This window comes from Cervus canadensis, chromosome 29 (assembly GCF_019320065.1).
Source record: "Cervus canadensis isolate Bull #8, Minnesota chromosome 29, ASM1932006v1, whole genome shotgun sequence".
NCBI lineage: Eukaryota > Metazoa > Chordata > Mammalia > Artiodactyla > Cervidae > Cervus > Cervus canadensis.
In genome coordinates, this window is record NC_057414.1 from 27587651 (window position 1) to 27611448 (window position 23798).

The 23798-nt window shown below is 50.2% G+C and overlaps 3 protein-coding genes across 7 annotated transcripts in view; 2 read left to right on the top strand and 1 right to left on the bottom strand.

Annotated features, from left to right (window-relative positions):
• The window catches only part of FAM118B (family with sequence similarity 118 member B), a 45080-nt gene extending 35930 nt beyond the window's left edge, over window positions 1–9150 (top strand). For 2 of the 3 annotated variants that reach the window (XM_043451625.1, XM_043451626.1), the window contains exons 5-8: window positions 1780–1908; window positions 3513–3798; window positions 8343–8402; window positions 8652–9150. In XM_043451625.1, coding sequence (XP_043307560.1) covers window positions 1780–1908; window positions 3513–3798; window positions 8343–8402; window positions 8652–8665 — 489 coding nt within the window. In that variant the 3' untranslated portion in view covers window positions 8666–9150. The remainder of the gene's footprint in view (window positions 1–1779; window positions 1909–3512; window positions 3799–8342; window positions 8403–8651) is intronic. The other variant, XM_043451624.1, reaches the window with a different exon arrangement.
• A 261-nt stretch (window positions 9151–9411) lies between these two features.
• Window positions 9412–15857, bottom strand: SRPRA (SRP receptor subunit alpha). The gene is made up of 14 exons (XM_043451623.1): window positions 15624–15857; window positions 14914–14997; window positions 14454–14617; window positions 13887–14050; window positions 13464–13623; window positions 13181–13334; window positions 12869–12960; window positions 12646–12764; window positions 12439–12525; window positions 11957–12129; window positions 11646–11859; window positions 10841–11004; window positions 10668–10766; window positions 9412–10504 (listed from the first exon to the last, which is right to left on the bottom strand). Exons 1-14 carry the CDS (start codon window positions 15738–15740, stop codon window positions 10376–10378), a joined length of 1920 nt encoding a protein of 639 aa, XP_043307558.1. The 5' UTR covers window positions 15741–15857; the 3' UTR covers window positions 9412–10375.
• A 192-nt stretch (window positions 15858–16049) lies between these two features.
• On the top strand, window positions 16050–23732 carry FOXRED1 (FAD dependent oxidoreductase domain containing 1). 3 transcript variants are annotated; one of them, XM_043452396.1, is made up of 11 exons: window positions 16050–16228; window positions 18332–18552; window positions 19228–19338; window positions 19812–19930; window positions 20822–20916; window positions 21190–21291; window positions 21654–21730; window positions 22120–22280; window positions 22375–22504; window positions 22745–22849; window positions 23045–23732. In XM_043452396.1, the coding sequence occupies exons 1-11, from the start codon at window positions 16144–16146 to the stop codon at window positions 23297–23299; spliced, it is 1461 nt and encodes a 486-aa protein (XP_043308331.1). In that variant the 5' UTR covers window positions 16050–16143; the 3' UTR covers window positions 23300–23732. The 3 variants fall into 3 exon arrangements, with proteins under 3 accessions (XP_043308331.1, XP_043308332.1, XP_043308333.1); XM_043452397.1 differs by having other exon boundaries at window positions 22720–22849; window positions 23045–23088; XM_043452398.1 differs by lacking the exon at window positions 23045–23732 and having other exon boundaries at window positions 22645–22779.
• The last annotated feature ends 66 nt before the right edge of the window (window positions 23733–23798 follow it).

Here is a 23798-nt window from a genome sequence, read left to right on the forward strand (position 1 = left end):
CAGAGCAGTGGCTGTAATACCAGTCTTGTGGATTTGCTGGCCTTGAAGTCAGGTTGTAAAAGGAAATCCAGTTCAGAGAAATGGTGCTGTGAGGACTGGTTTTGTCTGGCTGGAGTGTTTTCCTCCTGCCGCTCCCATGCTTTGTATGGCCTGCTTCTTCTTCACCTTCTAAGACTCCACTTGTGAATCACTTCCTCCGAGAAGTCTTCTCTGATCACCCTGATTTAAGAGGGACCCACCCTTATTTTTGGATTCAGTTTTTCAATGGAGTATGTGTTGTAACTTTCCATTTTCATCTTGGTTTGTTGTCTGCCCTAGAAGAATAGCACCTTTATTTGGACAGGGACCATGTCAGCCCTTCTTACCCTGATGCCTAAAAAAGTATTTGGCACATACTAGTAGGTGGTCAGTAAATATCTTGTGAATGAATAAACGATTGAATGAAATTTAAAAATGAATGGCAAGAAACAACTTCCATCCTGTTTCTGACATAATCTCTGAAGATCATGACCAGCATCAGACACATAAGGGTCTTTTTTAAGTTAAGGATTTCCTGGACTTCCCTGGTGGTCCAGTGGTTAAGAACCCACGCTTTGATCATAGAGAGCGCAGGTTCAATCCCTGGTAAGGGGACTAAGATCCCACATGCTGCGAGGTGCAGCCAAAAAATAAAGTTAAGGATATCTATCAGACCTGAAATTTTCCTTCTCATTTTCATCCCGGAGTCGCAAGCTTTGCTTTTGTAGTTAGTCCACATTAGGGGCAGTATTGAAGTTAAAGGGTTAAAGCCACTGACTGGTAGTCAGAATAGAGCCTAGTAATACTTGTGATTCTAAATCTCTATGCCTCTTTCTTCCCTAATCCATACCTTATTTCTCTAGAGTGTTATAAAAACAAATTTATAGTGTCTCAAGTCCTTGGGAAAATGGAAACCATGGGACGCGGTTGGTTCTTACCATTGGAATCTAAGGGGTCGTTCTTCCTTGGTGGCCTCTTAGGTAACTCACAGGTGACTGAAGTGATTCTTTTACTACTTATCAATTGCTGCACAAGAAATCACCCTGAAAACTTTGGGGTTTAAAACACCACTTTATTTGCCCTTGATAATGTGAAGTTGCCACCTGAGCTGGACTAATGGGCTCCACTGGGCCATTCTGCTGGTTTTGCAGGCTACCCACATGACTGTGGTCGTCTGGTGGCCAGACTGGGTGGTGTGAGAGAACCTTGCTTGTGTGTCTGTTGGTGCGGGCTGTTGGCTGGGCCGTCAGACTTCTTCACATGGTAGCTGCGTTCCAAAAGCAGCAAAAGGGAAAGAAGGCACATGTGCCAATGTTTCCCAGCTGCTTCTCCTGTTTGCTCATGCCCCGTTCTCTAAAGCCAACCACATGGTCCCTCCTGGAGTAAGTGTGAGAGGGGACTAGACCAGGCAGTCGTTACAAGGCTTGACGTCTTGGGGGTCCTTACTGAAAGGGCCGTCCGTGGCTGTCACGTGGGTCACCAGTGGAAAGAGCCCCTGTGGTTTCTGCAGATGATGACAAACTCTGATTTTTGACTGTTTCTTTGCAAGAGAAATTACCAGACTTGCCATCCTTCCTGACTGTCATGCCTGAAGTACAGAGGCCACATCGAGTGGCCACACTCTTGCCCTTGCCCTGTGATATCCTGGAGCTGGAGAGTGGTGTCAGAAGCCTGGTCGTCAAAAGACTGTCTTGCCCACTGGGGCCTTGAAGCAGGTGCTCGGCCCTGCCCCCCGTGTTAAGCTGTGTTTATGTTGTGCAGGTCCTTGAGTGGGCTCAGGAGAAGCGGAAGCTGAGCGTCTTACACATCCATGGAGTCTACACCAACCCGAGTGGCATTGTCCTTCACCCAGCTGGTTATCAGAATGTGCTCAGGAACACTGAAGTTATGGTAAGTGGTGCTGACCTAACTGCTCTCGGGAAAGCCTTCCTGGGAGCCTTCGGAACACACCACTGAGCTTCCAGGCTTAACAGTTTCTTTTCATCAGTTAAAATTGGAAGGCCAAGCATCCTTTCCTGTGCTTCTTAGCTTTTGGATGTGTATGCCATCTTGGGAAATGTCAAACATCTCTTCAGGTGTCGGGCCCTGTGGTTTTACTTTGTTCTTGATTGCCAGCCTGCAGATGGCACTGTTCACTGGCGTCAGCTTCACATACAAAGAATGTACATTTGTGTTCATCATTTGGTGTATATGGTAATATCTTCCCAGCGACACAGCGGTAAAGAATCTGCCAGTGCAAGGAACACAGGAGACACGGGTTCGATCCCTGGGTCGGGAAAATCCCCTGGAGTAGGAAATGGCAACCCACTCCAGTATTCTTGCCTGGGAAACCCCATGGAGAGAGGAGCCTGGGTTCCCGAAGAGTCGGCACGATTGAGCCGCTGAGCACTCACAGACATACATACACGGTGTCAGTAACCAGGGCTACGCCAGGGCTAACTTGTGCAGTTTTTCACTGACCAATTACTACTAGAGCATACATTCTAAAGAGTTTTTATATAAATGGTGGTGGCTTTGTATTGAATCACCATACTTACTCACTTATCGAGCACTGGAAAAAATTTTTTAAAATTTGAATAGGGTAATAAAATGGAGGCTTTGTGAAAAAAGACCCAGAAAATGTGATGTTTTCTAAAGCACAAGGGGACTTTTTGTCACCTGTTCTTTCTCTGACATCTGTTACAGCTTTATCTATAACTGACACTGAGTGATCCCTTAAGCAAAATCATTTCTAATACTTTATACATACGTAGTGTGTGTGATTTATATGTACATACATGTGTGTATAAATGTGTACACATAGGGACGTCCCTGGCAGTTCAGTGGTTAAGACTTTGCCTTCCAATGCAGGGGTTCAGGTTCCATCCCTGGTGGAGAATCTAAGATCCCACATCCCTTGTGGCTAAAAACACAAAACATAAAACAGAAACAATGTTGTAACAAATTCAATACAAGACTTTAAAAATGGTCCATATCAAAACAATCTTTAAAAAATGTCTTAAAAGTATATACACACATGTACATGAAAAAATATATACACAGATGTACATTAGTGTTCTAAGGGTCAGGTTTTCTTTGAGCAGCTCTGGTGATGGAATTCTCTGGTTATTCTTGGCTCAGTCTGTAAAGCCGAAAAAGTAGATGTGGTCAAGAAAATGGAAAGAGTAAGATACATTGAAGACTACTGATTGCCTTAATGGCCTCTGGGCACACAGATCTAAAAAATAAACTGTGAGATATAGACCAGTGAGACCCTGAATAGAGACCCTGCAGGAGAATGCCAGGTAAAGAGAGAATTTTAGAATAGTCACCAAGTTACAGCAGTAAACAGTGAGAAGATCGTACTCCTTCATGGGAGTGTCTCTCCTCTGACTCTTAACCCTGGTTCATCGGTCATCACAGTCTGCTAGATGCAGTAGTTATGACCCTGCTGATTCTTCTGTTTCAGACTTGTCTTCACAGTGTGATTCACATGTTGTTTCTGTTCCCACCAGAGAGAGATTCAAAAACTCTATGAAAACAAGTCGTTCCTCTTTCTGGGCTGTGGCTGGACTGTGGATGACACCACTTTCCAAGCCCTTTTCCTGGAGGCCGTCAAGCATAAATCTGACTTAGAACATTTCATGCTAGTTCGGAGAGGAGATGTGGATGAATTCAAGAAGCTTCGAGAAAACATGCTGGACAAAGGGATTAAGGTCATCTCCTATGGAAATGACTATGCTGACCTTCCAGAATATTTCAAACGACTGACATGTGAGATCTCCACGAGGGGAAGGTCAGGTAAGTTGCATTTGGAGACAAAGAGGGGTCGGAGGGCAGCTGTTCTTCAGCCTCTTAGTTGTTTGTGGTGGGTCAGGTCATCACCAAGATGCAGAATATAATCCTAACCAGATTATGAAGGGAGATCATGGTTAGTTTTCAGGTTAGACTAATCAGTGAAATGCAATTGAAATTTAGATTTCAGGAACTTCCCTGGTAGTCCAGTGGTTAAGAATGCACCTTCCAGTGCAGGGGATGTGGGTTTGATGTCTGGTTAGAGAACTAAGATCCCACATGCTGAGGGGCAACTAAGCCTGGAGCCTGTGCACCGCAACAAAGACCCAGGGCAGTTCAGTTCAGTCGCTCAGTCGTGTCTGACTCTTTGTGACCCCATGAACCGCAGCACGCCAGGCCTCCTTGTCCATCACCAACTTCCGGAGTTTACCCAAACTCATGTCCATTGATGCCATCTAACCATCTCATCCTCTGTTGTCCCCTTCTCCTCCTGTCTTTAATCTTTCCCAACATCAGGGTCTTTTCAAATGAGTCAGCTCTTAACATCAGGTGGCCAAAATATTGGAGTTTCAGCTTCAACATCAGTCCTACCAATGAACACCCTGGACTGATTGGATCTCCTTGCAGTCCACAGGACTCTCAAGAGTCTTCTCCAACACCACAGTTCAAAGGCATCAATTCTTCTGTGCTTAGCTTTCTTTATAGTCCAACTCTCACATCCATACATGACTACTGGAAAAACCATAGCCTTGACTAGACAGACCTTTGTTGACAAAGCAATGTCTCTGCTTTTTAATATGCTGTCTAGGTTGGTCATAACTTTCCTTCCAAGGAGTAAGCATCTTTTAATTTCATGGCTGCAGTAACCATCTGCAGTGATTTTGAAGCCCAGAAAAATAAAATCAGCCACTGTTTCCCCATCTATTTGCCATGAAGTGATGGGACCGGATGCCATGATCTTAGTTTTCTGAATGTTGAGCTTTAAGCCAACTTTTTCACTCTCCTCTTTCACTTTCATCAAGAGGCTCTTTAGTTCTTCTTCACTTTCTGCCATAAGGGTGGTGTCATCTGCATATCTGAAGTTACTGATATTTCTCCCCCCCAAAATAGTAAATTTTAAAAAAGAAAGAATTTAGATTTCAAAAATAGGGAAGAATGGTGACTCCCTTTTGGCTAAGGCTGTGAGGAAAAAAATATATTTGTGCAATTTTGGTGGGAAGGTAAAGTTAGTACAACTTTTCTGAAGGGTAAATTTGGAATATGTTGAAAATTTTAAAACCTTTGACCCAGAAATCCCTTTTGATAAAATCTATCTTGGAAATTTTTTCTCCTAAAAGAGATCACTGGACACTTATACAATTATATGACACAGTTGCACAAAGATATAGGTGTGGGGATGTAATCAGGGTTGTAGATAAATGGCGAAAATTGGAAGCAATCTAAAATGTTCCAGAAAATAGGTGATTCTATAAATACACCATTTATTAGTTAATGAAATATTAAATACGTATGAATCCATAAAATAAAAAATGCTTTTACTGCCCAAAATAATGTCAGAGATACAATATTCTGAGTGGAAAAAGTAAAATGCAGGTTGTAAAATGTGTTTTTGCATCCCAGTCCCTGGCATACAAGATTGTAGATGTTTTCTGTTTTTGTTTGGTGTGCTTTATGGCTTCTCTGGTGCCATAAAGAATCTACCTGCCAATGCAGGGGATGCTGGTTCGACCCTTGGGTAGGGAACATCCCTTGGAGGAGGAAATGGCAACCCACTCCAGTATCCTTGCCTGGGAGATCTCGTGGACAGAGGCACCTGGCGGGCTACAGTCCATGAGGTTACAAAGAGTTGGACATGACTGAGCGACTAAACAATAACATAGAGAAATGTCTGGCATGATGCTTAGAAAATTAACCGTGATTATCTCTATGCAGAAGGAGTTAATGTGTTTTTTAAAAATATTTTTTCCTATGTTATGAAATATGAAAATCCTATTTTTTATGATTATGCTTTGTCTTTATAAACAGGAAAAAAAAAACCACTTCAAAAATGTTATGTGGAAACTGTTGTGGTGGCATTAAAGTCATGTTAGGGGTACCATTCACTTGACGTTTTACCTCTCAATTCTACTGAGAAAGCCAAATGCGGTTAAAAGTTTCCATTTACTAATGGTTCCAGGCAAGCTTCCATCAGCCTACCAAATGCAAAGCTTTTTGGTATAGCTAAATCGGAAAATGCTTTTTAAAAGTGTAGTTTGAATAAAGCCGGGCCCCACGGTCTGCCCATTTTGACTCAGCACACAGTTCCAAGAAACTTTGCTGTTGTTATGTAGAATATGTTCTTGAAAAGTTATTTGCTAATATGCATTTTCATGGGCAATCTGAATGCATCTTAGGGGCCTCTTAAAGGACAGGTAGTTTAATATAGAGAGAACTTGTCCTATGCAGTGGGATTCTCCTGTGATGAGAAATTCCACAAACTGTGATTATTCATGGCTCTGTTTTGATGGAACAAGATTTGTAGAAGGCATCACCGTAACTAAACATTTTGAAAACTAAGTCTACCCTTTTTCCGAAGACTTTAAAAGCCCTTAAAAAAGGAAATTTTCCAATTTATCTTCTTTGTGAAAGCAGTTTGCTAATCTTTCTTGGGGATGTTTTCTGCTGTCCTGCAGTATTCCAGATTCTCTTCTACTGTTTGCCCATAGGCAGGACTCAGTAGGCTTTCCCACCGGGCGAGGAGTACACACTTCGTTCTTTTGATCTGCATTCTTGAGATCTAGCCAGGGAAGATGCTAACGGAGAAGAAAACAAGATCCCGCCGGACAGCTCTTCCTACACTAAGTCTTTTATTGACAAAAGTCATCAGAAGTATTGCGAAGCCGCACAGACTGTCCTTAGTGGCATGGGCTTCCTGGCAGAGCGACTCCCCATGAAGTCACCACTCTTTAGGGTATTGTGAATTGTTAAACATCGAGGATGTTCCGTGTGGCCAGGGGCTTTAATTAGAATGGTCAGCTGAAGTTTGTGATCTGAAACCTAGCAGAGCAGTTTTAGGTTAAAAGCACTTCAAGTCAAATTTACCTTCCATCCACAATTATGTTTTGAGTCTATAGATAAATACCAATGAGAGGTCAGAGGTCTTTTCACTGCTGCTGTTTTATAACCCTGAGCTCTTGCTCTCTACCGGGCATTGTGCTGTGTCCAGACTTTTGCATAGTGAGAATTACTTAGGTTGAAAAATTCTGTAGGCTGCAAGTACATTTATTTCAGGAAAATCAAGTAATGGGGGAAAGAAGGTAATTCTTTTATAATTCACTATTACAAAAGCAGTTACTTTGGTATATTTCAGTTAACTTTTCCTTGTGCATTTCCTCATGGTTGTAAACAAAATCTACATTCAGTCCTGGTACTTTTAAATTCAGTGATACATATCATACATTTCCGCACATGGCTGCAATCTTCATAGCCAGTAAAAGATTGTTATAATCCACTGTGTCACAGTTACCTAATTATTCCCCTGTATTAGGCAGTATCTAGTTTTTTTCCTACTGTAAGCACTGTTGCAGTGAACATATCTTCATCCCTGCAGTTTTTACTTTTGCCAGTAATTTCCATAGGCTGGATTCTCAGTATAATTACTAGGTCAAAGGTAACATTTTAGTGACTGATAAATATTGCTCTAGTGTTTTCCAAGAGGGGAATCCCAATTTGTGTGTTTGAGCGCTGTCTTTCTTATTTTTACTCCAGCTGTCCATGTTTCTGTCCGCTATTATTTCCTTCTGTGTACTGTTTTAAACTTCTTCCTACACGTTATTTGTTCCAGTGCTGTCCAACAGAATTTTCTGCACTGACTGAAGTATTCTGTCATCTCTGTCCAGTACTGTAACCATGAGCCACACGTGGCCATTGAGTTTTGAATTGTCGTAAGTGTGACTGAGGAACAGACTTTTTGTTTTGGCCACATCATGTTGCTTGTGGAATCTCAGTTCCCCAACCAGAGATCGAACCCATCCCCACCGCCCCCCAACATCTGCCGCGCCATCCCCCCACCCGCCCCGGTGTGGAGTCCTAACCACTGGACTGCCAGGGACGTCCCTGAGAAACACAGTTTTTAATTTAAAACTAAATAGCACATGTGGCCAGTGGCACTGTATCAGACAGCAAGGCTCTAAGCCCATTCTGTACCTTGGGGGTGTTAGCTCAGCTATTAGTCACTCTTCTGCTTGGTTGAATTTGCCCCCTTGCATGCTGCTTCCTGCCCCCAGCTGGAGTAGTTTTATTTACCTAAACTTGGCCTTCTGGACTAGTTAGGGACACACTTGTTTTTTCTTAAGGAGTGTTAGTACACTCAGGGACCTCAGTGCTTCTCTATCATCTAGTGCAACAGTGTGAAGACTAACCTGGTTTATGCCCCTGCCTAACTGTGCATTAGTAAATAATTTCATCCTTAGTCAGACCATGTGCTCCCACCTCCCTTTAGTTGGCTGCTTTCCTGTTACTAAGTTTTAGCTGTTTGGTCATATTATCTGATACTGATGTGTGTTGTTTAGCAGGGATTGTGAGAGAAGGCCAGCTGAATGGCTCGTCTGCAGCACACAGTGAAATAAGAGGTAAGCTGTTTCCTGTTCTACCGTTTGTCAGCAGAAAACATTTTCCCAGAACTCAGTTAAGACCTTGGAGAAGAATGACTTAGCTCTCCTTCCTGTAGAGTCTGGATTTTCCTACCAAGTCCATTCACAGGCTTCCTAGTATTTGGTGTCTTGTCTTCAGAAGGATTAAGCTTGAGTTCAGTTTCTGCAGCTTTAGATGGACAAACCTGATACGTGAAACTTCACTTACCATCTTTTTTCTCTCTGCAGACCATAGTACCTGAGAGGGCTAGAGGAACCGCCACCATTAGATCAAGCTGTAAGGGCCTACCGTGGAGTGTTTTAACAAGTGAACTTAGAAGAACCCGAAGCAGCTCCTAGGAAGTACCGATACCCAGAGGCTGAAGGCTGGGGGTTAGCGGAGATGTCCAACTTAATCCTTCGCGCCGGCTGGTTCCTCTGCAGCCTGTTCCAGTTCAATACCCAAGTGGCCCAGATGGAGCCCCCGCCCCAGCCCAGGCTGGACAGGCTGTGTCCACACAGCGGGCCAGCAGGACACGCCCGCCGACCGTGGCTGCGCGGGGGGCTCGGGCTGTCAATGCCGCGGGTTCTCCGCGGCCCTCGTGGCAGTTTTGTACTCTATACTTGGTTTTTCAATTAAGCTTAATGGCTTTTTTAAAACGTGACTTGAAGCTCTAGTTTTCTAGACCTTTTACAGTGTACAGTATTTTACATAATTGAGCTGTAATATTAAAAGCTTCTTCATTTACTTCCCAGGGCCCCAGCTCTACTTTGAGTCACTTTAGAAAACTCCTGACCTGCAAAGGTACAGGCCGAATTTAAATTTTAAAAGTTCTATTCTTGTACCCTGTGGGGAAGGTGATCTCATTCTTGGGACAAGTGCTGATTTTCACCTGATTCCTCAACATTATCAATTCCCGTTTCCCTTCCTGCCATATTCCCAACTCTAGTTAGTGTGCTGTAGGATTTTAGCTTTGAATCCCCTGTAAAATGACTCCAAGACCTAAAAGGCAATTTACTTATGAAATTTATTTTTTCATATAAATTATGTATTTCTCTGGGCAGACAGCCTTCACCTTATTGCACTAATAGCACATCTGTAACACCAAGCTACAGGACAAATCTTAACAAGGTCTGTATTCTTCCACGTAGCACTTGTCTACCAGGCACTGTAGAGGAGGAGGAGGAGCCAGGATCCGCTCAGGAGCAGGAGGGGAGGGGGCAACATGTACCCCTTCGGACAGTTGGTTTTCTCCCGGGAAGGGGAACATGCAGAGTTACGTGTGGATTCTGGAAGTGGGAGGAGGTCCTGGAGGCTGAGAAGCCCAATGCAACACTGCAGCGTGGCTCCCTTCCCTTCTGGGGGAGGCGGGGACCCCTCTCACTCATCTGTAACACATCACCCTGGCCTCGCTGAGGCTTTGGGGAAAAGGGGAAGGGATCATTGAATTAGCAGCAATTAAGAAGAGGCCATACACTGCCACAGCGTGGGGGTGTCATCCTGGCCCTGCAGACCTGAATGCTGTGTATCCTACGGAGAGGGGCCATTCGAGACCCAGAGCAGGCTCTCAAGCCTCTTCTCTAATGGAGCGGGGGACGGTGCTCAGACGTCCGTGACCACACTAACTAGCAGAGCTCTGGTGCTGGGTCTACTAAGCACTGGTCAAAGCTATAAGGAGACCGAGTCTGTAGGCGGAGTGAGGGCTGCCGAGTTAGGGGGGGTCAAGAGCACGGGGGTGGGGCGGGGCGGGGGTGGGTAGTGGGCAGTGACTGTAACATGATTAGGCCCTCCTTGCAGGTGGGGGCTGGGCTGAACAGAGTGGGGTTAGGAGGGGCTGCAGGCCCCGGGGCACCCCTCACTCTGCCTTTGAACTACACTGAAGACAAGTTGCTCACATACTCTAAAGCACATTCTTGATACAGGGATGGGGACTTTGGGGGAAGCGGTGATTTGGTATCAGGCGAGAGCCACATTAAGCCTTCATGAGGGCAGCCACGACAGCCTTGGCGTTTAGACTGCGTAGGTCACAGTAGGTCTGGCCAGTGCCCACGAAGACGATGGGTTTGCTTGTGATGTAGGTCATAGAAATCGCAGCTCCCACCTGAAGCAGAGACAGGATACCCAGTCATCTCTGGACCCTGCCTTCTCACGCCCTCAGCAACAGGCGGCTCTGGAACCTGTGTGCCCTTAGAGCCTCCGCTCCCCTGTGAAGGACGGCCATTCCCCCTCCTGGTCCCACTCTGCCCTGTGTTGTCCATGTTTACCTTGTCATCAATGGTATCAAACTTGGTAAGGACAATGCCATCAATGAGCCGAGGTGTCTGGGCCATAGAATGGTCAGCCAAGGCTCTGTTGAACTTGACCTGAAAGGAGAAACATTATCACACACAACTGGCCAGAGCTGAGGTTGGGAAGAGAACCAGGCCCAAGCCCTCACCAGCTGGTCCACGGCCTCGTTGCCTACTAAGGCCTCCCCCACAAACAGCACCAGGTCGGGTGTGTTGACAGTGATGAGCTTGGCCAGGGCAGTCATCAGGGGAGCGTTGTCTTGCATGCGGCCAGCTGTGTCCACCAGCACCACATCAAAGCCTTGGTTACGTGCTAGAAAGAAAAAAGTGATCAACTCAAAACTCCTGGATTGTTACACTCCTTTACAGCTTCCTCTCAACAGGTCCTAAACTGGCCCTATTAAAAGTCTGCCTGTTTGTTTCCTTAGGTTCTGAATCAGGTTACAAGGTAATGTAAGGAACAATTTCCACACACTGTCATCAAGTGTATTTAGGGAAAGGCAGGCAGGCGGGTGTGCCTGTGTGTGCACTCAGCCGTGTCTGACTCTGCAACCCTGTAGCCCGCCAGGCTCCTCTATCCATGCAGTTTCCCAGGCAAGGATACTGGAGTGGGTTGCATTTCCTCCTGCAGGGGATCTTCCCAACCCAGGGCTGGAACCTGCATCTCTTGTGTCTCCTGCATTGGCAGGCAGATTTTTTACCACTGAGCCACACCTGGGAAGCCCTAGCAGGAGGATAAAGGTGACCAAATATTAAGGTAACGAAACAAATGTATGAGGTTTGCCTGCAACTACACGTGTTACCCCAAAGCACAGCATGGCATGGCACATCTCTAATTCTGAGCTGTTATTGAGCAGAAAGTTGGTGGTAGGGTAACCCTGGTCCTCTGCAAGTTTCAAGACAACCCCTGGAGCAGAGAGGCCACAGAAGCTCCCCGCTTCCTGTGCACTGTACCAAAGGCGATGGCCTCCATGGCAATGCCAGCAGCATCCTTGCCGTAGCCCTTCTCAAACAGCTGCACCATGGTGCGGCCGCCATGGTTCTCAGGGGGGTGCAGGGCACTCAAACGCCGGGTGTGCGTCCGCAGCTGTTCTACGGCCCCGGCACGAAATGTGTCACAGGCAGCGATGAGGACACTGAAGCCGTTCTCTAACAGCCAGAAGGAGATCTGCAAAAGAGGCAAAACTGTCAGCCAGCCCCAGAGCAGCAGAGAAGTAAAAAGTGGAAGAAACAACATCAAAGACAGGCTGGGGAACCGCACCGACCTTGGCAAGGTTGGTAGACTTCCCCACGCCGTTCACACCACAGAAAGTGACCACGTACGGGCGCTGATGACGCTGGGCATCCATGATGTCCCGGAGCATGTCTACACGGCGCTGCGGCTGTAGAATCTGCACCAAGGACTCCTGCAGAGCTTGCTTTACCGTGGAAGTCACGGCTGGGGGGCGGGGGGGGGCAGGGAGGTATACCCATGAAGCCCAAGTCAGGTGCTCTGAACACCTGGCATCTGGCCAAGTTAAAGGGAACTAGGATCCTGCCCAGGAATCCACACCGTATCTGACAGCCCTAAGCACCTGACAGGTAATTTATTCAAACCCTCTTAAGTTAGGTGTCACGAACACCTGAAGTCTAAGTGAAATGACGGAGATTTAGAGATTATAGTTTGTCAAAAGTCACGCATGTAATAAGAATGGTGGTGACTTCATAACCTCCACCCCAGCACTTCGGGATCTGGGGAGATACTTACTGCTGAACGTCCCCATCACCTTCCCTTCCAATTTGTTGGCCACGGATTCACAGAGCTGGACTGCAATGTCTGCTGCCACGTTCTTAGCTAAGGAGGTGGACAAGCGTGGGGTGAGTGCCCCTGCAGGACTGAACGACGCCCATGGTACAGCCCTTCCACCCCACCATCCTTACCCCAAAAACACGAGTCTACCCTGTCCTGACTCACCAATGAGATGGTCACGCATCTTGTCCAGCACAGATTCCATGTCTTCACGAGTCAAGCTCTTGGAACCCACAAGGCCCTTCAGCATCCCGAACATGCCACCCAGAGTCCCCTTGGTAGCACTGCAGGCACAGAAAACCACAGATGCCCAGAAAGCCAGCAGGCAGCCAGCAAGTCCTGTCCCTTCTGGAGGCACAGCCACCACCCGCCACCTGGAATCCCATACCTAGGTTTGGTGGAGTTCTGAGCAGCTCCTTCATCATCTGAGCTGCTGCAGTCCAGATCCTGAAGCTGCCTCCCAGACCCAGTCCCTCGAATCTGGAGGGTATGGGGAGAGGAAGAGCGGGTCAGCAAACTATAAGCTGGCAGAGAGGGAAGCCTGGAGTGACCCTGTCTTACACTGCTCCTGACTCCAGAAGCTCCAAATGTAACCCACCCTCTGGCTCCAAGGAATCAAGGGGACTGCCCTCCTCAGCTCTCCTTCCTCCCCTGCTTCTTATTACCAGTAACCCTCACCCTGGCCCCTGCTACCTCTTACCAAGTTGATATCCTCGGGTGGGGCCACTTCGGGGGCTCCGTTGGTGGTGGGAGTGCTGTAGTCCAAAACTTCCTTGTTAGCAGAGCCTCCCAGTGCCCATACCCGGGGTGCCTTTTTGCCCTTCTCCTTGGGAGCATCTGACTTACTGGACTTGCTGTGAAGGGTTACAGTAGAGAGTTACAGTGGAGAAGCAGGACAGGCAGCATCCACCTCAGAGACAAGGACTCCCTCGCCCCCAGTGTGTCTGGATAGCAAAAGCTTAGGGCAAAGCTGGGCTGCTCACCCGGACTTCTCCATACCCCTCCCATGCTTCTGAATGAACTCTTCCCGCTTCCTGCGGATCTGCTCCTCTTTGGAAAGTTCCTCCCCGTTCTCAGGTCCTACTGGGAGACCTGACTTTTCTGCGGGGGCTGCCTTGCTAGTAGCCAGAGGGCCATCAGAACCTGTCAAGGAGAAAACTCACTGAAAAAAAAAAAAAAAAAAAAGACCAAATTCCAACAAAATAGACAAATGGGGAAAAGCCTCCGAGATCATTCAGAGAAAACCATGAAGAAACACCTGGGGGATCACCAAGACTGGGGACAATGATGAGGGTGGTGGGCACCTGCGCCAGGGAGGCAAACGATGGCAAAGGGAAGGACAGGGAATCACTTCAGTGCCACCTTAACAACGTCTCATGCCCCTGGATGTCCAAGTTCAAACTCACCTTCCTTCTTGGCCCCCTTGTTTTTCTTGTTATTCTTGGCTTTTTCCTTAGGTTTTTCACCCCGTGTCTCAATCATGGATCTCACAGGTTTCTTGGCCTTTTCAGAATCTTCAAATTTCTTCATGGTAGTGGGAGCACGGAGCTTACTGCTCTCCTCTGCTTCACTAAAGAGAAAAGTTCGTGCTAAGTCGCTTCAGTCGTGCCTGACTCTCTGATCCTATGGACAGAGGAGCCTGGTGGGCTAGGCTCCTCTGTCCATGAGATTCTCCAGTCAAGAATTCTAGAGTGGGTTGCCATTTCTGTCTCCAGGGGATCTTCCCAAGCCAGTGATCAAACCTGGGTCTCCCACATTGCAGGTATTCTTTACCATCTGAGCCACCAGGGAAGCCCAGAGAGAAAAAGTGGACAGTCTAAATCCAGGGGAAGGGCCCTCACACCAAGAAGGCAATCAGAACCGGGAAGCCAACTCAGGAGCCCCTGTCAACCCACAGCATACTACCCACCCTTGGGAAGGAAGGGAATTCATCAAATCTCAGAAACTGATTTTGGAGAGGGGAGGCCTCTCACCGAAGGAGCCGCAGAAAGTCATTCTGGAAATCGAAGGTGCCATTCAATAGACTCAAGGCACTCTGCTGTTGGATCTCAGTGCGGTACTTGTCTCGGAACAGCCGGTGAACGTCGTCTATCAACTTGTCCACATACGTCAGTGTTAGGATCTTCTGAAAACCTACCTGTTCAGGGGAAGGAAGAGAGCCAGCAGATCTGCTTACACGCCGGCCCAGAACAGAGGGAAGCCAACTGGATCCAGGCCTCCAGGGACTGGCTCAGCACCCTGGCCGGCTTCCCTGACCTGAGGAGCAGCCAAGCCCTCTGACTGGGCCCAAGAGCGGCTTCCCTTTCCCCCTCCACCCTCCTTGTTTTCTCAGTTACTTCATCGTAGACACTGGGTGTAATTAATCAGGATCTTCTGAATCATCAGGACTGCCTGTCAATGTAATCGTTATCCCTCTAAAATACCCTCACTTACCACAAACACCAACTCAAACTGGTTGTCCAATTTATACTTGAGAGTGAGTGCCTCATGGGTGAAGGAGTTGTTACCTCCTCTCTCCTGGAAAGAGAGTATATCTCAGAGCTCAGACTGTCCCCTCAAACACCTGGAGTTGGGCCCCTCCAGGACTGCCTTTGGGAAGGAACCAGACATTCCCCTAAACTCAAACCTGTCCCCCAGAGCCAAAGATTCAGGGGCACTGCTCTCCAGCATGCACCTGGGAGAAAAGTGTAGACACCCAGCTGGGGGGAAGGAGGGGAAAGGTGGGAGGGACCGACATGGGCGAGCGAGAAGGGAGTCCTCATGTAAACAATCAGGTTTACCGGCAGCCGGACACTACCTACACTTCTTAAAAGACGTTCTTTCATCCTTTATCTCATCCAGCCTTTGCGACAACAGAAAATCAAGCCGCTGGCAGCGAAAGGGGAGAATGAAGGGAGGTCTCAATAGACTACGGAATCCGGCCAGAGTCCCAGAAAGCGGGAGGGGGGGGAGGGGACATAGCAAAGTTGCGGGACGGTCTGATGGGGGCGGGAGAAAGAAGTGGAGTCCCGGCTACGAGCGAGCGACCAGTTTGAGGTGGGCCGACAGGGTGAGAGGGAGGCCCGAGATCAGTCGAGGGGGATTAGGGGTCGGGTCAGGGTGAGGGGGATGAGCCCGGAATTCTGATCCCGCGGGGGCGGTACCTGCAGCAGCACGGAACGAATTAACGCGTTAACGGGCCCGGTGCATGAGTCGCTCACTCCCTGAAAGCACCAGAGAACGAGCCCGCCTTTGGAAAAAATGGTGAAGAAGTCGAGCATGGCGGCAGCGGGAAAGGAGCCGGGGCCGGCGCCGGGAACTCAGGCCTCGATCGCCGCCGCTTCCTGCTGCGCCAAGCGCGGGACACGTCACACCAGCGGCCCCGGAAACCAGCGCAGCCGCACTTCCGCTCAACGCCGCCGGGATCCCTCCCCGGCTCCGCCCACGGGCGCGCAGGACTGACGTAGACGCCAGGCTGGCCAATGGAGGGTGGGGGCGGGCCTGGGCGGGGCTCTCAGCATGTCACGGGAGGGGCCAACCGCCTATAGGGTGGGGGGGCGGAGCCCGGAGGCGTCGCTGGCCAATGTGCTCGAATGAACGACTGGCGGCGCGTAGCAGTGACTGCAGGCTGAGACTATACAGGGGGAGGGTGCAGCTCTCGTAGCGGCCAGGAGCAGCAGGGCCATGCTTCAGAGGGCGCTGCGGCTCCGCCTGGGCCCGTACCTCTCCGGACGGGGGCTAGGCACATACAGAGGAGGCTCTACTCTGGGTAAAGTTGAGGGCAGCGGAGGGTATCATGGTTCTGGGGTGTCCCCAGTCTCCAGCTTTGTGACCTTCAGGACTCAGAATCCCTGCCCATGCTGGGAAGACAGTGGGTCGCTCGGAGTAGGGAGTAACCTTGTCTGCTGGAGCTTGTAGAGCCTGGACAGGGGTATGGATCCCAGAGTTGCCCTTCTCAGGTGACGCATCCCAGATCATTCTATGCCTGAGTTTGCCACCAGAATAGCAGCCAGGCTGATTCATTGGTTGCACAGAAATTAATGAAGTCCTGCTCGCATGCAGGATTCTGTTTTGAGGCCGTGAGGAGGAAAGAAGAGAAAGAGAGGATTTGATACATGTCCTGGAGGTGTCTGAGGTGTAGCTGGAGAGGGAAGGCTTTGTAGACCAGTTGAAAACTGAAGAGAAGCCAACTGGGACGATGTCCTGCACTGCCAGTACATAGTGTTGGTAGCCATACATGGAACAGGTGGGAACTGAGATCAGCCTTGAAAGATGATGTTTACTGGCTCAAAGAAAGTGTGAGTTCCAGGTTCTGGAGAACTGAGCAAAGGGTAGGAAAAAGTATTGTTTTTGTGCAAGTAATTAGCAAAGACCATCTGGATAGAGAGTTGAGTAGTAATATGAAATGATGGGTAAGGTTAAGTCCAGATCAAAGAAAGACTCGAATGCTGAGAAGAGTTTGAACTTGGAACTGGAGACAGTGACAGAAGACTTGGAGATTTATGAGCTTGGTGTGCAAGACAAAATGATTCATGTATTCAAGGCACTTATTGGGCACTTAGGATGTGCCAGGCACTGTGCTAGGCTGGAGATTTGGTGGAGAAGGTAGACATAGCACAGTATGAAGCAATCACAAATGAGTTCAAAGTTGCAAGTGTGCTGCATGTTGCAAAAGAACAGTTCACTGAGCTATGAGATAGTAATAGGAGAACTTGACATAGGCTAGGGGAGGTCAGGAAAGGCATCCCTGAGAAAATGATAACTGGGCTGAGATCTAAAGGAACCAAGGAGTTAACTGGGCAAAGAAGTGGGCACAGTTTCAAAGCAGAGAACACCTGTGTGGGTCCTCTGTGGCAGAAATGAAGGGGTGAGGTTGGAGGGTTCTGGGAAGACAAGGTGAACAAGAGCTAGATCGGGCAGTGTCTCACAGGCCACATGAAGGATTTCGAACCTTGATCCTCAGAGTGATGGGAAGCCATGGAAAGTTGTAAGCAAAAGAGTGTTTGATTAGATTAATGTTCAGAAGAGGTCATTCTAGCTGTGATAGACTCATTGGAAAAGACCCTGATGCTGGGAAAGATTGAAAAGGCAGGAGCAGAAGGGGGCGACAGGATTAGATGGTTGGATAGCATCATCGACTCAGTGGACATGAGTTTGAGCATGCTCTGGGAGTTGGTGATGGACAGGGAGGCCTGGCATGCTTCAGTCCATGGGGTCGCAGAGTCGGACATGACTTAGCTATTGAACAACAACAACAAAGCTGTGATAGAGGAAAGAAGTTGGGGGGGTAGGACAAGAGGGGAATGAGTGGAAATGGGGGCTCTTAACAGCCTTCGCGGGAAAGACATCGTTGTGGTTTGGTCCAGGGCAGTGGTGGTAGAGATGGGGAAAAAAAGGGGACAGATCGGAGAGATATTTAAGAGGCAAAGTCATAAGAACTTGATAACAGACAGGACGTGAGTGTAGATTTGCTGGTGGTGATGAATATCCAGGAGAAGGTGCCACTCAGAGGTCCATGCTTCTGAGGGCCCTATGGCTCTAGATGTGCCGGGACCTATTGGTCCAGAAGCCCTGGAGAGAAATGTGTAAGTCCCCTGGCCTAGGGAGAGTAGAGAGTGTTCATTTCAGGAAGCTGAATCTTGCAGTGCTAGGTATGATGCACTCAAAGGAAGTGAGACTCGGGCGCAGAGACCGTGAGGCAAAGCTGTGGAATGCTGCTGGGTGCCAGCTGACCTTGTGAGGACTAAAAACTCAGTGTCAGTTTAGCCCACCTTCTCCTATGCCCATCCTCCAACCTCGGCACACACACACCCCACCCCGCATTTTGGAAAGGAGATGCATGGCCCTCTCTGACCATAACTGCGTCCCACAGACTGGGATGGAAAGGTGTCGGAGATCAAGAAGAAGATCCAGTCCATCTTCCCTGGCGGGGCTTGGAGCCCTCTGTATGACACCAGCCACCTGCCCCCGGAACGCTCAGATGCGGTGATTGTAGGGGGTGGGGTGCTTGGCCTGTCGGTGGCCTACTGGCTGAAGAGGCTGGAGAAGCAGCGAGGTGCCATTCGGGTGCTGGTGGTGGAGCGGGACCACACGGTGAGGTCTGGGGTGGGGCAGGTCAGGCGACTCAGAGTCAGGGGCAGGGGAGGAGAAGAAAGGCCGAAATCTCTGAAGGGACAGGACTTTGGCCCTTGTTGTGAAACAGCCCCAGGTTCTTCCTCAAACTAGTGACCTTGACAGTAAGGTTTTTGCTTTTGAAAGCAAATTTCACAACGTTGTGTGTTTTGAGATTGCAGAGGTCTGGCCTGCATTCTAGCTGTAATCAGCTCAAAAAGTTATTACAACCCCCTTGCAGGCGTCATTGTTTCTGAGGTTTTTGTGCTTTAATTGTTCCTGTTTACCACTGCGGGCTAGTCACAGGTCTTGCTCCATTGGCCATGTCTGTCTATTTTCCAGTTAGTAGAACCAAATGTCAGTCTCCAGCCTTGGACTTCAGAGCCATTACCATCTTGTAACATTTCGTATGAGGGTGTCCTGCCCTTTGATACTGACCCTTTGCTCTGTACCTATCCTAATAAGGATTTTAATGACCATTGTCCTCACTGCCTTCATTTGGGTTTGTTCACTTCAGCTCCTCTTAGATTATAAAATAATCTAAAATAATCTGAAGGTAGGACTCCCCTTCAGTTTTGGGCATGTGACTCTCACCCTGCACAAGAGTATTCTGCTCGCGTGGGACAGGGCCCGCCTCACCTTCTCTCTTCTCCGCAGTATGCCCGGGCCTCCACCGTGCTCTCCGTGGGCGGGATTCGCCAGCAGTTCTCATTGCCTGAGAACGTCCAGCTCTCCCTCTTTTCGGCCGAATTTCTCCGGAACATCAATGTGAGGTTGGGGGGTGGGGGTGGCGACCCCTCCTTTAGCCCAGAGAGGGGGGCAGTCCTGCTGGCGGGGGAGACAGGGCAGCTAGGAGTTGGAAACGCCAGTTTTCTTCTCAGTGGCTGTGCCTGGAGGGGGCTTTTCTCTGGGTCAGGGCACTGAGCTGAGGGTTGTGGTAGGAAAGCCAGAAAAGCTCCCTCTCCTTTCTTTCTTTTCTTTTTTTTTAATTAATTTATTTGGCTGCACTGGGTCTTAGTTGCAGCATGCAGAATCTTTGATCTTTGTTGCATTATGCAGGATCTCTAGTTACAGCTTGTGGGATCTCTAGATGTGGCATGTGGAATCTAATTCCGTGACCAGGAATTGAACCTGGGCCCCCTGCATTGGGAGCTCAGAGTCTTAGCCTTTGGACACCAGGGAAGTCCCACTGCCTCCCTTCTTGAAGTCAGTTTCTTGGACGAGCTTTTCTTTGCACACAGGAGTACCTGGCGGTGGTGGATGACCCTCCCCTGGACCTCCAGTTCAACCCCTCCGGTTACCTCCTTCTGGCTTCTGAGGAGGGGGCTGCGATCATGGAACGCAATGTGAAAATGCAGAGGTGGGCGCCTGGCGCAGCCTCCGCGCTACATCTCAGCTGGCCTCTGACTCACTTTAGAAGCCGGGGTGACAGAGCCAATGAGACGGGCCCTGCTCCCTACGAGCTCAGTCTGGCAGGAAGATGGACACGGGCAAACCCCCAGTGTCCCGTGCTAAGTGCTGTGTCCAGACATGGACAGTAGCTGTCACGGTGGTTCCTAAATTCCCAGGCGATGAGAACCTCCCAGTACACATCCCTCCTACCACATCCCACGAATCCACACGTGTTTTCTCTAACAGCCAGAGAGTAGAGCTTGTAGGCTTTACAGGGCACTTGTGTCAAAGGCTATGGGGGTCTCATGACCAGCCAGTCAAGAGTGGGCACCTTCCCCAGACCGTTCTGACTTTCACTAGTGACATCAAGTCACGTCCTCAATGCATTATAAATATTAACTCGTTTAGTTGTCAGAACATCCCCATTTCCCACACGGGGAACCTGAGGTACCCGGAGCTAGTAGGTGGTGGCGCCAGGATTTGAACCAGACTGCCTCGTCTGGCTTGTGTGTCCTTTGGGCACCTGTGATGCTGCCTTTGGGCATCAGGGTCGCAGAGGGGACAGTTGTGTGGTGAGCAGGACTGTACTGGACGGTGGACGGGGAGGGCCCCCTGAGTAGAACAGAGTGAAGCACAGGGTATAGTTAGGGGGGTGGCAGGGGGCTTGGTGTGGCCAAAGGGAGTCTAGGGTGTCAGACTGGAAAGGGAGGGCAGAGGCTGAAGAGTCTTGACCAGGCAGCAAGGAGCAGTGACGTGGGTGAGGTGACCGTGGAGCCAGGCCCACTCTTGTCTCCCCCCTGCCTCCCCCCCATACACACCCTCATCGAGCACACGCGCGCAGACCCACACATTTCTCCAGGCAGGAAGGAGCCAAAGTCTGTCTGATGTCTCCAGAGCAGCTTCAGAAAAAGTTTCCCTGGATCAACACAGAGGGAGTGGCCTTGGCATCATACGGTGAGCCTTGCTTGGAGAGAGGGTCAGAGGTTGAGGGGCGCCTCAGGTTAGAAGTCTCAGCACCCCGAAGCCAAGGAAGGCATCCTCCTGGCCGGCAGGACCTCCCCCGGGCCAGGCCAGCTCTCTGTCCTTTCATAGGATCTAGCTCTGATGCAGTCGGTCAACATGACATTCAGCAGCTTACGATTCCTGAAGAAGAGTCAAGGGGTGTGGGGAAGACAACAGGAGAGGAGGGTCCTAGGCCCCCTTCACGAGTCTTCTTTCTCCTCACAGGGCTGGAGAACGAGGGTTGGTTTGACCCCTGGTGTCTGCTCCAGGGGCTTCGGCGAAAGTTACAGTCCATGGGGGTCCTTTTCTGCCAAGGAGAGGTGACACGTGAGTCTGCGGCCCGGTGCCCACGGCTTGTGTCGTCTGCCGGCGGGGAGGCCAGCCCACACCGGATCTCGCCTGCACACACAGGCTGAGCAAGGGGAGTGGGGGCTTCTCGCCAGGTCTGGCCCTGAGCATCCTGACTCCAGCTCCTAAGCAGATTTTTCCATGACTCGTGAGCTGCTTGAAGTTCCGGCATCCTCCTGTCCTCTGTGGCCAAGTTCGTCCCGGCTGCCCTGTCCCTGCTGGCTTCTATGTCTGTGGGACAGCCCCAGCCTTCAGCTTTCTGTCCTTAGGGAACCAGTGGAAGCTCCATTTCCTTCCTCTTCGAGGCCTCAAGGACTTATCTTCTCCCCTTTTTCCTGCAGGTTTCATCTCTTCTTCCAGCCACATGGAGACTGGCAGCGGGGAGCAGGTGACTTTGAAAAGGATCCATGAGGTCCATGTAAGTTCCCAGCCCAGGGGCCTCCTTTAGCAGAGTGCAGGGTGAGGAAGGTCATGACTGCCCTTGTGTGTATGCATTTTGATTAAATTGTTATAATTATAGAGGAAAATTGTTTTACCATATTGTGTTGGTTTCTGGTATACCACAACGCGAATCAGTCATAACTACATACATCCCTGCTTTCTTGATCCTCCCTCCCCCCTCCCATCCCACTCCTCTGATAGTCACAAGACGCCAGGCTGGGCCCCCTGTGTTATATAGTCCCATCCCACTCGCTAGCTATTTTACACACGCCTGTCCTGATCTTCCTCTACCCACTCCCGGTGTGGGTAAACCAAGGCTGGGGAAGAAATGGACAGCTCCCTCCCCTCCCTCTCTGGCGCCCGCAGGTGAAGATGGACCGCAGCCAGGAGTTCCAGCCGGTGGAGTGTGCCATCGTGGTCAATGCAGCGGGGGCCTGGTCTGGGCAAATCGCAGAGCTGGCTGGCGTTGGGAACGGGCCACCGGGCACCATGCAGGGCACCAGGCTGCCCGTGGAGCCGAGGAAAAGGTGACTCCCCCAGGGCTCTGCGGGGGTGGTGACAGGAGGGTCGGGGCCGAGGGGTCACTGTTCGCGCCACTTCTCATGCTGCTGGTCACGGCAGGTATGTGTACCTGTGGCACTGCCCCCAGGGACCAGGCCTGGAGGCACCGCTCGTCGCAGACCCCAGTGGAGCCTATTTCCGTCGGGAAGGATTAGGCAACAACTACCTGGGCGGCTGTAGCCCCACAGAGGTAAGCTCCGTGGGGTCAGGGTGCCGGCGAGGAGACGGAGAGCGGGTGTCACTCAGGAGTCAGGCTTCCTTGGAGGGCCCCATGCGGGTACTGATGCCACAGTCCCCTCTGGCTTTGAACTGGGGTCTCTTTCCCCCAAGCCCCCGCTCACCAAGGGGTCCGACTAAAGAGGTTGGTGACGTCTGGATCTGCCCTTGTTTCCTGGACAACGTCAGCCCTGTCCCCACCTCTCCCTACCAGGAGGAGGAGCCAGACCCAGGGAACCTGGAAGTAGACTACGATTTCTTCCAGGAGAAGGTGTGGCCCCGTTTGGCCCGGAGGGTACCAGCTTTTGAGGCTCTAAAGGTAACTGGACAGATGACCCTGGAACGTCTGGGCCCACTCCCAGAGCCTGCCGGCCACCCCACGCAACAGGGGCCTCCACTTCACAAGGGCTGAGGACCATTCCGTGGGCCCGCTCAGTGGTGGTAGGGGGTACCGGGAGTGAGGTGGGGTGCACGGGCAGCCCTCCCAGGAGCCCCATGTCTTGTGCCCCCACAGGTCCGGAGCGCCTGGGCTGGTTATTATGACTACAACACTTTTGACCAGAATGGCGTGGTGGGCCCCCACCCCCTTGTCGTCAACATGTACTTTGCGACAGGCTTCAGCGGCCACGGGCTCCAGCAGGCCCCCGCCGTGGGGCGGGCTGTGGCTGAGATGGTGCTAGAGGGTCACTTCCAGACCATCAACCTGAGCCCCTTCCTCTTCAGCCGCTTTTACTTTGGAGAGAAGGCCCAGGAACACTGTATCCTCTGAGCTCAGGAGCGCCTCACGGGCCCGCCCCCGACTATTACCCTGGGCTCTGACCCTGGGCATGCTCATACTCCTCACCGCTTGGGCACTCCCCAGCACCAAGCCAGGATCTCCTCCACCCGCCTCTCATCCAGGGCACCCTGCCCCATATGGGTCCAGGCCCAGGCCCAGGCTGACTGAGAACGATGGGGTGGGACCCCAGGACTGATCACAGCTCAGGTTGATGCCTCTCACCAGTAGCCCAGCGGGACACAACACCTCAGGGGACCTGAGCACCAGGACCCAGGACTGGCTCCTTCCTGGTACCAACCTGAGAGACTGCCTCTGCCTTTCTCCACAAAGCCCAGACCAGAAGCAACCTGGGGCAGCTTGGCCTAGGTCTGTTGACTTTTCTGTTTACCCTACTCATTGATCAATAAATGTGATTAACTCCTTCCTTTTAGCTGTCCTCTGTCCCGTTGTCTTTTCACCTAATGGCAGTCGCCTTTGAAACACCACCCTA

Bases quoted from the DNA above. Each gene is read 5' to 3' on its own strand.
- FOXRED1 (XM_043452396.1), top strand. From the start codon at position 16,144: ATGCTTCAGAGGGCGCTGCGGCTCCGCCTGGGCCCGTACCTCTCCGGA. The intron at 16,229-18,331 runs GTAAAGTTGAGG...TGCGTCCCACAG, and splicing joins CAGAGGAGGCTCTACTCTGG to ACTGGGATGGAAAGGTGTCG. The intron at 21,731-22,119 runs GTAAGTTCCCAG...TGGCGCCCGCAG, and splicing joins AAAGGATCCATGAGGTCCAT to GTGAAGATGGACCGCAGCCA.
- SRPRA (XM_043451623.1), bottom strand. From the start codon at position 15,740: ATGCTCGACTTCTTCACCATTTTTTCCAAAGGCGGGCTCGTTCTCTGG. The intron at 12,526-12,645 runs GTGAGTCAGGAC...CCACCTCCTTAG, and splicing joins GATGCGTGACCATCTCATTG to CTAAGAACGTGGCAGCAGAC. The intron at 11,005-11,645 runs GTACAGTGCACA...TTTTCTTTCTAG, and splicing joins CATGGAGGCCATCGCCTTTG to CACGTAACCAAGGCTTTGAT.